This window comes from Pteropus alecto, unplaced genomic scaffold, assembly GCF_000325575.1.
Source record: "Pteropus alecto unplaced genomic scaffold, ASM32557v1 scaffold146, whole genome shotgun sequence".
Lineage (NCBI taxonomy): Eukaryota > Metazoa > Chordata > Mammalia > Chiroptera > Pteropodidae > Pteropus > Pteropus alecto.
Window position 1 is genome coordinate 467,627 of NW_006442107.1, and position 12,141 is coordinate 479,767.

The window sequence follows — 12,141 nt, forward strand, 5'->3', positions numbered from 1 at the left end:
CAAATTACATAGCAGCTTCGTAACTCCTATAGATTCCTTGGTGTATGCCTCCTAAGTGACAAAGATTTTTCTCTCTTAAAATGAGGCCAAGAAAGGATCTATCTTAATGTCCTAAAGAAAGAATTAAATTAAATTATTACTTGATTAGGTCCCTGAATTTCCTAGATTCATTCACTAGCTTTATATCCAGCCTTCCCAATACTATCTTATTCAAACTCATTTGTGTCTTTGAAACATTTTTAAAATAATAGACTCTTTAATCAATCAAAATCTCACTCATAACACCACCCTGATCACTGGCCCTGCTGTAAATAAAAGCAGGAACTTCTGACCATATATTTATGTTATAAGGTTAGCTTTTTAATTCTTGTCAACAAGTGCAGTGTAACTAGAGAACAGATTTGCCATGTAGGTTTTGTAGACAGTGGTTGCTGCTACATCAACTTCAGTATCCATTTCTATACCTTGTTTGTTTTGCAGAGTTTCCAGAAATTCCAGATTCATACAAGTAAACAACTTCAAATAATTTTTTTTATCAGTGCCCATTGTAAACAGAGAATATTCTTCAATTAAACTGACCCAGATGCTTGAGAAGATATTTTTAAAAATCCTCTAAGTGTAATTGCTAATGATATCTAACAATTAATTTCATTTCTTACCAAAAAAGGCAGGCAAGAAGCACCGAAAACTTACAGTAAGTATGAAAATGGTTTAATATGAACGTATTGCAGCTCAACATGCTGTACGTTCACTCGTCGCATGACTTCTACTCCATGTGAGCACACATAAAGTAGACATACCTGAGCCTCACCTGATATTTCACAATGGTGTACACATGTGGTAACACTGCTTTTAGTTGTATAATTTTATGTGTTCAGACATGTGAAACTTTAAATTAAACAGAAAAAATAAAAAGCTGAGTCAGAACCAAGCAACAAACTCAGCCAGTGAAGCAATAGGAGAAGTTCAAGTAGCTAATCCAGATGGCAGAGGTAAAGGGGTTTTGCAGACTTAATTGATGTCTTTCATTAGTTGACTTTGAGTTAATTGAAAGGGAGATTCTCCTTGGTGGGCCTGACTTAACCCGGTGAACCCTTTGAAAGAGGGTCCAGTGATCAGAAGCAGAAGCCAGAGGCTCTTTCATCAGTTTTGAAAAAATAAGCTGCCATAAATTCTACAGCTGCAAGGAATGAATACTGCTAACGACCATGTGAACTTGGAAGAGACCTGAGCCTCAGATTGAGACCTTGGCCCTAGTCAACACCGCAAATTCATCCACGAGCAGAGGCCCCTGCTAAGCCATGCTCTACGGAAACTGTGTGATAATAAATGTGTATTGTTTTAAGATGCTAAATTTGTGATAATTTGTTATACAGAAATAAAAAATGAATGCAGATGTTTTATTCCCAGGCAAATAAATACTGTGAACACTTTGGGGCTATCATTCAGAGTTAAAAGTTCTTTAAGCTCAGACTTATAGCTGAAAGTACCCTCGAATCAGAAAATTCAGATCCGCCAAAGAAAAAATGATATGAAGAGTCATTTAAAACTGTATAGTTAGAACCTGAGGAAGATAGTAACATCCTCAGCTCCACGCAAATATGAGGTAAAAGGCCTCCGAGGAATTAAAAGTTGATTTAAAACATATTCAACTGTATTTTATTATCGTTTAAAAATGTTTTAGCGTATATGCTTAAATGTGCATAAATTACAAAGGCAAAAAATATAACTTCAAAGTGGAGTAGCTTGCCAGACACCACCAAACTTAATATCACCAGCAATGAAATTGAAATCTTGTGTCAGCTGATAGGATGTAATGAGAGCACAGTATCGCTTCTGTGATGTTCCTGCCACTGATGCATATTACCTGAATTTAATTATGAGGCAACATCAGACAAACCCAAATTGGAGGACACTCTACAAATAAATGACCTGTAATCTTGAAAATCTTCAAGATCATGGAAGTCGACCCAACACCAAAGAACTATTTCACGATTGAAAGAGACTAAAAAGACATGACAGCCAAATGCACTACATCCTTTTGCTATAAACGACATTGTTGGGAGAATTGGCAGGACTTGAATGGGGTTTGAGGATTATGGTTCTAACAATGCTAATTTCTTGATTTTGATGGCTGTATTGTGGTTGTGGTGGAGGACAATGTTCTTGTTTGTAAGAATTACACATTAAAGTATTTGCGGTTATAGGACATCACGTTAGCAATTTACTTTCAAATAGTAGGAGAAAACATGGTCTTAAAGTTTTTCTGCAAGTTTGAGATTGTTTTAAAATTAAAGGTACCCAAAAACTACATACTACATGGATTTTTAAGAAATTATGCATTTGGGGAACTGCTAATGACCTCCCATGGAGCACAGTTTTTAAAAGTCTCGTTTTGCTTTTCTCAAACAATAACCCAATGTTAAATAAAACTCTCTCTTATGTCTATGGCTATCAAACAACTTTTCTATTTATTTTAAAAATGATAAAATTTATTATTTTTTGTGGTTTCACTAATTGCTTAAATTTTTTCCTTTGTGATAGATTGTTCTTGGGTAATCAGACTTTGAAAAGTTTGCAGAATATATTTGCTAAAATAGGTACAAATCTCTCTCTTCATATTTTCAGATATCTATTATTTCTTCACTTCTCTCATGTAATTTAGTTTGGATTTTTTTTCCTTGTGGTGTCCTCAAGTGCTATTTATTTATCATTCAGGATCAGTTAATTATTGTGTTCTACAAGTTGCTGTGGCTAATGGCATATCCATCATAAATGTACAAATATTATTTCAATATAAAGTACAAAAAGGATACAATTGGGAAACTGTTTCTTTCTGACAGAAGTTTAGATGCTAAAATAATCAGTTTATAATCCTACCTTTTTTTATTGTTATCTAGGTTTCAAAAAGTACCTTCCTCATATAGAATTACTACAGACAAGTTACATATTTAGAAAAGTTTGTAAACATTGGTGTTTCATGTCTTTTAAATAAATATATTTTCCGTTAAAGTTTTGACATTCATATTTTCATAAATTTCTACTGTCTTGAAAACCCTACATTGGAATAACTATTCCCTGATTAATAGAGGGAGATGAGTAAGGGAAAGGAATGAAGGCGTAACTCTCATGAAGAGCAAGCTTTGTTCTTTCTGTTTCCTGAGGTTGCCATTATGATATTTGGCTTTTTAGTATGTGAATCTATAGAAACTCTGATTTTCTAGAAACAACTCACCTGGCTCGACTAGCCCCTTTCTTCTCTCTGCACGAAGCAATTAGACTTGCAAATGAATACTGTGAACAGTGCAAGACTATCATTCAGTGCTAAAAAAGTTTTTTAAGTTCAGAGTTAGAGCTAGAGCAATGTCTGGAACTCAAATTAGCTAAAGACAAAACAATACAATGAGTCATTCAAAATTATACACTAGAAATTAAGAAGATAAGTAAGCTAAATGCTGAAAATGTCAGTTTAAGGAGTGACAGTATAATGGACAACACTGACCCACACATACATAAAATCCACGCAGGGAATAATTAATTAGCGTGTGCAAAATTAAAATTTTATGTAAATAGAAGTGAAACTGTATTTTACTACAATGTGTAATTGAAAGAGTCCAGGTTTTAAAACCAGATGGCTACACTCCAGCTTCATTATTTACCAGTTAGGTAAACTCTGATGAGTGACCATCTGTTAACGCTTTAGTTTCCTCATCTACAAACTAGAGATCACATTTACTTTGCCTGGTGTTGCAATGATTAGGTGTAATGCATATGAAGTATCCAACACGAGGACTGGCTTCTAATAAAATGACAATTTTATTATAAAATAATAAATGATCATTTTTCTTAATATCTTGAAGTGGTTGGTGAAAATACCAAAAGGAAGTCACATTACAGTTTTTAAAATATTGTCATAATTTTACCAACATCATCCATGCCCATGATTCAAAAAGTTAAATAATACTAAGAAGTATAGAAAGAAAATATGCAGTACCCAGTTCCATCTCTCTTCCTCAGTCCCATTCCCCAGAGTGCAACAAATTTCTGCTTTAGTAGCTGCTTCATCTTACTAATTTTTGGTTAAATTACTCAAATATTACTAGATATTATACAATATCACAATATGATGACCAAGATTATATTTCATTTTGTTTTTCCTGAAGTTAGCTCTTAAAATTTTTTCTTGGTGTTCTGTGTAATTATAACTGATTTCCCCGCCACAGTTTCCAAGAGCTTTCTAACACAATTTTCTGCATAAACATCAGCACAGATAACCAATCCTTTTTTTTTTCCCCCGCCAGAGATGTGCCTTATGTAACCTCTGTCCTCTTCCTCCATCCTTAAATTTTGCTCCCTGGGCCTACTGCACAGCTCTCAGGAGCTCCTTTCTCATCATCCTGGGCATTTCTTTACCTCTCTCCCGTGAGAGAAATCTGAAATCCCCCCTTTTGGATCTCCCTTTTTCCTCAATCTTGTTCTGCTCCCCTGTTTTAGCAGAGCACATACTTCAGCAGCCTCCTGTGAAAAGACTCTTTGGAAAATTCATTTTTTGAGATCTATCTTGCAGTTCTGAAAATAATTATTGTTGTGGAATTCTAGTTTGAAAACAATTTTTCAAAAATGTAAGGCATTGTTTCTTTGCCTTGTGGCTTTAGGTGTTGCTGAGAAGCTCAGTGGTATTCTCAGGGCCCATCCTTTGTACGTGAGTTTTCTGAGTTCAACGACGTTCTTATTGCCAGTGCTTCTTACATGGATTTTCTTCTCTCTGGAAGCTTTTAGGACTTCTACTTTACCTACGATGTTCAGAAATCTCATGATGCTGTATCTACGAATGAATTTGTGTTTTTCTTCATTATGTTGAGGTTTCAGTGGGCCTAACAATCTAGAGACTCATGCCCTAGACAATTTCTTAAATTATTATTATTATTATATTTGATAACTGTTCCTCTTTGCTTTTTCTGTTCTTTATTTCTATAACTATTATTGGTAAGATATTGAACTTCCTAGTTTTTGGTTTTTTATTTTGGGGGGAGATTTCTTAATTTTCTAATACTTTTATTGATTTTTTTAAAAAAATTCTATCATAGTTACAATCTAAGTGCTCTTTTTTATTCTCTGATTGTCCCTTTTTAATATCATTTCTTCATCCTGAAACATCTTCCAAATATGTTAATCTCTGCGCATATTAGATTTTTTGAAAAGTTTATTCAGTTCTTGTCATTGCTGTGTTTCTTCCAAAGTTATTTTTTCCCCTTTTTTTTTTTTTTTGCTATGTTATTCCATGTTAAGGGCTTTCCTCAAATGTCTGGAGATCCTAGGCTGCCCATATTAAAGAGTAAAACTGTTTTGAAGCTCTGTGTACATGGACAGAAAACAGTTTAAGAATGTCTTAGAAGTTTAAAAAATAGTACAATACTCAGAAAGCAGAAAATAGTACAATACTGCCAAGTCTTGCGGGACTTGGGAGTAAATGCTAAAGGGTTAATAAATATTCTCTGGAAAAAAATGTATCTTGTATAAAGAGTGGAAGAAACAAGATAGAAGGAAATCAAGTAAAAATCCTTAGGCCAACTTGGTGAAGCATTTGAAATGTAATCAGTTAAAAGAATTTATCTGATTAGGATACAGTGAGCATGTACCATAAGAACTTAAGAATAGGGTTGACTGATCAAAATAATAGTGAGGAGCATTTGGAAGTGAGTAAAGGAGAGGCTGTTGTGCTGAAGATTTTGGTCATGATATTATAATGTTAGTTCAAGGATGAGAGGTCAGTTGTCTGAGCTTCGTGCTGCTTCTATGGGGGTGAAAATGACATATGGCTCGATCTGCCTCTGGCTATGGAGACCAGTTCAACACCAAAGTACCGATGAGTAAAAGGAATATAAAATTTTGACATTCTGATTATCTTTTTGTTCCTACAATCGAATTGTTTCAGCAGGGGACATGCAAAATTCCACCTGCAATCCCCTGCCCCCCGCCCCATTCTGGGTCCTTTCCTGGCCTCATTCCAAGAGAGAAAACCGCCCCCTGCCCCATTCTGGTAAATCTCGTACAATTAAATAGCATGTATATTCTAAAATGATGTTTCTCTGGCAAAGAAAATTCACATTCTCATGGTGGTCAGAAGGGGTTCATATTTCATAGTACGTTCAGAGATCATCTCCTCATCTCCTCTGTTCCATGATAAAGCAAGTTTAGGCAAAATTATATCTCTTTCCAATCACATTACTGACTTTCCTTGTGTTCTCCCCAACCCTTACAATACATACCCTAGAGAAATATCAAAACTCGCTTCACTTTACAGAAATATTATATCAATATCTCGCTTTTCTATCTTATTAGACTATTCAGATCTTACAATCTAATTATTATACTAAGTTTAGGGTTAATTCATTTGATTATTTTCCAAAGTTCTCAGGAAAAAAAAAATACAGTTTTGAAACATAACACTTAAAGGGACAATTTTCGGCACTTATAAATGAAACTACTATTAGAAGGAACTGTGTCTTTTCTACTCTTGTTTTTAAACAGAGAGATGTTTCTGCTTTCTTTTTGTTCTGAAACTCTCCTGTTCTTTTGGCCCAATTCCCCAAAGAGATAGAGTGAATGGTGAATTTGAGAAAGAACAAGATCTTTGTAGCTCAGCCCCTTCCTCCTTTCTCTTCCTGCTTGGCATTTTGCTGCCTGCCCAGCCCATTTGTTCTTGATTATTCCTGGCCATGTTATGAAGACTAAGAGTAAAAACCAAGCCCCTGGGAGGTGAGGGTTGAGGGAGGGACCCCATATAGTCCAGTTCTAATGAGGCAAGTTAGTCTACTAAATTTTGGGGTTCAGTGTCAAGCCCATTCAGCTCTCATACTAGGTTATGTCTTCTGGCCTTAGATTTTCTCGCCGATGAAGGAGTTATTTTGGACATCATCTTTCTTATTCTTTTTCTTATTTATTAATTATATGCACTACTCAAGAGCAATAGAGGAGTGCCAGGCTTTGGGCTCCTTAAGACCTCAAAATCTGGAGAACTGCTATAAGATATCTATTGTAGGATGATCTTGCCAGTGACACCTAAGCCACACTGGCATCAGAGGGCAGGGGGTAGCTCCTGTGGCTAAATCCGAGGAGTAGGTGACATTGACAAGGGAGAGCATGTAGAATAAGACAAGACACCTGAAGATATAACCTCGAAGAACACCATCATTTGAAAAACTATCCAAGAAAGAACATACAAACCCAAAGGCAACTGGACAGTAATAGAAGGAGAATCAGAAGAGTATGATGTCTCATAAGCCAAGGAAGGAAAGAATTTCAAGAAGGGGTCAAAATATGTTTAGATGAATATTAATTTCTGAGGAACTCATTGCATGGGAAGAATGTATATGATCGTGAAAGTGCAAATTAGGGCACTTTTTCTCAAACTTGAGAAAATACATACTCCTCTTACAAGAACCAAATCATTGAGGCCCACTCCCCCACCCCTCCATCACCAGCCCAGTGTTGAGTTAAATTATTACTTAATAATAATATATTACTTAAAAATGTACAAATATTAAACTGTTTTAACCTCATTATGCTTATGGTTCTTATGTAATTAAAAATGAATAAATTTATAGGTTAAAAACAAGTAAAATTATTAAATAGTCATCAAATTAAATCAATTTATTATAATGAATGACTTCCCCTCCACACACAGAAGACAAATCACTGATCCCAGAGTGAATATGGTACAAATTGCCGCTAGTCAGATAGTTTACTTGTCAGTTCCTCAGAAATTTTGTGGCATATATATCATAAGAGATCTAATCACAAAACGAGACTCTACTTTTAAAAAAGGATTCCTAAATTTGTATATTTATCCACATTTAGCTTTTGCCCTTTGGCTTCAAATTATTTGACTCCCCGTAATAGTCTCTGAAATTACAGACATGCACATATAATTCAAAGTCTTTTGTTTATTTTAGAATCTTTTACAAAGTTTTTCTCAGAGCGTTTTCTTCTCGGCTTTGCTAATTTCTAATTTATCCCTAACCTGTGGTAATTTTTAGCATAGTTTAAAGTTACTTTCAATTTATGTAGAAAAGACTACTCTAAAGAACCCATTCTAACTATTTTATAATAAATTTGTTTGTAAAATGAATTTAAGTTTCACTTTTAATTAAGTCAAATTTATTGTTAAATATCTCTTGGGACGCAGAAGCCTATCCACTTTTTCTAAGACTATAACAGTTGTTAATATTATGATTTTTTGTAATCAATGTGATTATATACTTCCACTGAGAAGAAAATGTGTTGCTCATTATTTCGAGAGTATACAATTTTTACAAAATGAATTAATTCGATGTATTCATCAGATATCTAATAACCTCTCCTGTGTTCCATGCAAGCCCAGCAAGAGGCACTGGGGATGCAATGGCGGACATGAAGAATATAGCCTTCTAGGCTGGTAGGGGAAGAAAGACAATTAATAACTAATTACAATAAAGTACAATAAATGGATAGGGAAATACCTATTGTAGTGTGTTGCAGAACACACAACCCACGGGGTTACAGGAATGGAGATGCTGGAAGAGATCAGGTAAGGCTCCTTGGAAAAAGTGATGTCTAGGGTGAGACCAAAGGGATAAGCAGAAATTAGCCAAAGAAGGGTACTGGGTTGGGGTGGAGGTGGAAGCAAGCCAGGAGTATTTTCCACTTTAAGGTAGCAGCAAGTTCAAGGGTGAAGAAACCAGAAACAACAGGGCAGTCTGAAAGCAGCTACGCAGGCAAAGCTGTAAACTGAGACACTGGAAAAGCCACTTACAGCACGAGGTCTCCCGGCAAGATGTATTTTCTGATTGACTCCGTTACCACGCCTCTCCTTTTTCTGAACAGCGGCCATAGCTGTATTTCTCACAGATCATGTGTCCTAGCATTCTGGTGTTTTGTAGACAGAATTAAGGCTAAAAACCACTGGGTAGCCTGTTAAATGGTATCGCAGGGCTTTAAAACTCAAAGATCATTTTCTTTCTACTGGTCATACTGTTTTCTGTTTTAAGAAGTTAAATCAAAGTGTCTTCCCATCCCGTAATCCTAAGCGCTTAATAGTACCAGCCACTTACCTATAGCTAATGTAACAACTAGCAGAAATTTTTTAAAATATCAGACACTACTTTCTGAAATAATTTCCCTCAGGAGGTTCAAAATTCACCTCTCCTTGTTTTCTCTTGTCTTTCAAGTAATTAACTCTTTTTTTTTTTTAGTTCGAACTATGTGGTGTAAGATTCTCTGTAGTCATTCCAAGTAGAAGGTCTTGAAAGAAAAATTTGTATTTATATTGCATATACTTGAAAGTGTCATTTGGCCTCCTGACATGCCATGCCAACAGCATCTCGTTTTAGGTGGGAATTAGGTGAACAGTAGTTGAGCCAAATCAGTGAATCATAAAACCTGCTAACTGGAGCTGGAAAATGTTTTTTCACTATGCCCTCACTCCTATTTAATATCTTGATAAATTCTGACCATACTGTTTTGAAAAAAAAAAAGTAAGGTTTTCTAATATTTAAATCCTTCTTTCATTGAGTATCTTATCACATTCAAAAATTTAAATGCAGGATATATATTTGTCAATAAAATATATAAATTTCAAAAACAGCCATTATCTCCCAATAGTTCTTGAATTTGTTCTGTTTTTCTCAATAAAAATTCAAACACACACCTATTTTTTTTGAAAACTACTTTTTCTTTAATGGCTTACCCTCAGCTTTACTTGGTAAACAATAAGAAGAGAAATATTTTAAAAAATGGACAGTTTTCCTGGTGTGACAGTTGGTGCTTCAGCACCTGCTTTTACACCTGGGAGGCAGAGATCAGAGGCTGTTAAATCTCTATTGTTTGTTTAATGGACCAGATTTCATACATAATTTTCATGTTGTTGTCTTTCACTTCTTCCATAAGATGAGGCCGGCAAGATCTCTTCTATTGTAAGAGAGATAAAATGGAAAAATTTAGTTACAACTTTACTGCCTGAGAAAGTGTTGCTATTTTTTGAGGAGTGGTATAAACTACATTTCCCCAGAATTGTAAAAGGTTTATTATTTGTCCAGTATTTTAATGGAAACAAAGTGATCTATTTCTTAGGCATTGAGTAGCATCTATTCTCAATACCTTTAGGGTCTCTAGTCCCGTGAGAATTTAATGTTTCCTTAATTAGATTATTTTCTTCTTTTAGTGGGAGAATAAGTAAGTGGTGGGTATTTTTTTTTTCTTTTTCATACTTTGCTTTATAGTATCACAGCAGAAAAATTCAAGTGTGACCAAAAAAAAGCTTTTGAAATGTCTCAATAAGATTTTTCTTAACAGAAGGTACTCTAAACTGTACCTACTGGGATTTAGCAAATGGTATCTGGTAGTAGAAGCCAAGGTAATTACCTTAAGTTTATAGCGATTTATTCCTTTAAACATGTGCTTATATGCACAACATCATTTGTCCTATATCCTTGTTTGACATAGCAGGGAAAGGTAAAAATTTCCCAAAGTATATCTTTTCCCATCTATTGTCTCAACTACCATTTCTACTAAAAATTTGGCTCATGTTTACCCTTTAGTTGTACTCAGGTGTGAAAATCAACGCCCTTCTTAGCGTGTTTGTCATGCAAACTTTGATCTCTCATTTCTCTTTACTCCTTTACCAGAGCCTTAATTGTAGGTGTTCCTTGAGATTCAGTTATTGGTTCCTCTTTCTCTTCTAGGTAGATTTCCTGAAGGAAGCTATAACTTAATGTATCTCAAATTAAGGACGTTAAAAGAAATCTAAAGTCAGGCTCAGAGACAGACAAATTTGTGTATATGAGTTGGTGTCTGCATATATTACAAAGGCAAATCAAATAAATTTTGATTTTTCATTTTTATAGTAATCAATTTTTTTTTCCATACATTAAACTTGGCCCTCAACCTTTAGGTCCCATGTGTACAAAAACTGAAGAGAGTTTATCACCAATCTGGTAAAATGTACTCTACATTTTTGTCTTCCAAATGTTTCATAATATATGACCTTGGATTTCGATAGCACATTTCCGTAAGTGCTAAACAACAGATAGAAAATGTGCTCCTCTAAAATTTAAATCAGTTTTATTAATCAATTTGGAATTGTTCTTTAAAATTTCTCCTAAATGGAGTGGGCAAATCCAAATGAATTCCACTCAGATTCCTAAAGGCTTGTGACAGTGTGTTAAGCTGGTCTTTCAACATAAGGGAGTGTTTACCAAGCCAAAGGCCATTGATGTCTGCCAAAGGTCATTAGTCAAGAAAGTCCAAATTAAGAAAACGTCCTAAGAAATTTGGTAAATTCTAGATGGATTCAGGGATTCCGGTCATTTTAAGAACTTATGGGTAACCCCCGTAGCACTGGAGTGAAATGTTCCAAGCTGTCATTTACCTTCCAATAGCCTTATAAAGTTCTGAGAGGATAATCAACCCAGCGTCCCCAAGGCCCGGAAGCCAGACTCTGGATAATAGTGACACTAATCTAACACGACGTTTTGACTCACTCCTTCCATCGGAGGGGCCTGGCAAGCTTAGGTGTAGAGATGCGGGAAAAGGGGCATCTATTATCCGGTTAAATGAATACTCGAGCGAGTGAATATAAAATGAGATAAATTTTGTTCGTTGTTCACTAGTTGAGAAGTGCCGGTAAAATCACACAGTGGGAGGTTAGCCCTATTTGAAGCTTAGCAGCCACAGTATCTCTGACGCCCCTTCCCAAGCGACTAAGGGTACGAGCCACCTGCAGGCATCCGCGAGCCGCGTGCGGACGGGGGCCGGAAGGGCGCAGCCGGAGGAGGAGCCAGCGGGGCCGAGGGCGTGTTCTCGGGGAGGCGGAGACAAGATGGCCGCCTAGAGCGCTTGGAGGACCTAAGAGGCGGTGGCCGGGGCCACGCCCCGGGCGGGAAGGCCGCTCTGTGCGCGTCCGCTCTATGATGCTTGCGCGCGTCCCCCGCGCGCCGCGCTGCGGGCGGGGCGGGTCTCCGGGATTCCAAGGGCTCGGTTACGGAAGAAGCGCAGCGCCGGCTGGGGAGGGGGCTGGATGCGCGCGCACCCGGGGGGAGGCCGCTGCTGCCCGGAGCAGGAGGAGGGGGAGAGCGCGGCGGGCGGCAGCGGCGGCGGCGGCGA

General features: G+C 36.6%; 1 protein-coding gene across 1 annotated transcript in view; it reads left to right on the top strand.

Annotated features, from left to right (window-relative positions):
• The first annotated feature begins 8,546 nt into the window (after positions 1–8,546).
• MBD2 (methyl-CpG binding domain protein 2) overlaps positions 8,547–12,141 on the top strand; it is a 63,478-nt gene continuing 59,883 nt past the window's right edge. The window contains exons 1-2 of the mRNA XM_015595632.2: positions 8,547–8,569; positions 10,333–10,393. Of these exons, the coding sequence (XP_015451118.1) occupies positions 8,547–8,569; positions 10,333–10,393 (84 nt within the window). The remainder of the gene's footprint in view (positions 8,570–10,332; positions 10,394–12,141) is intronic.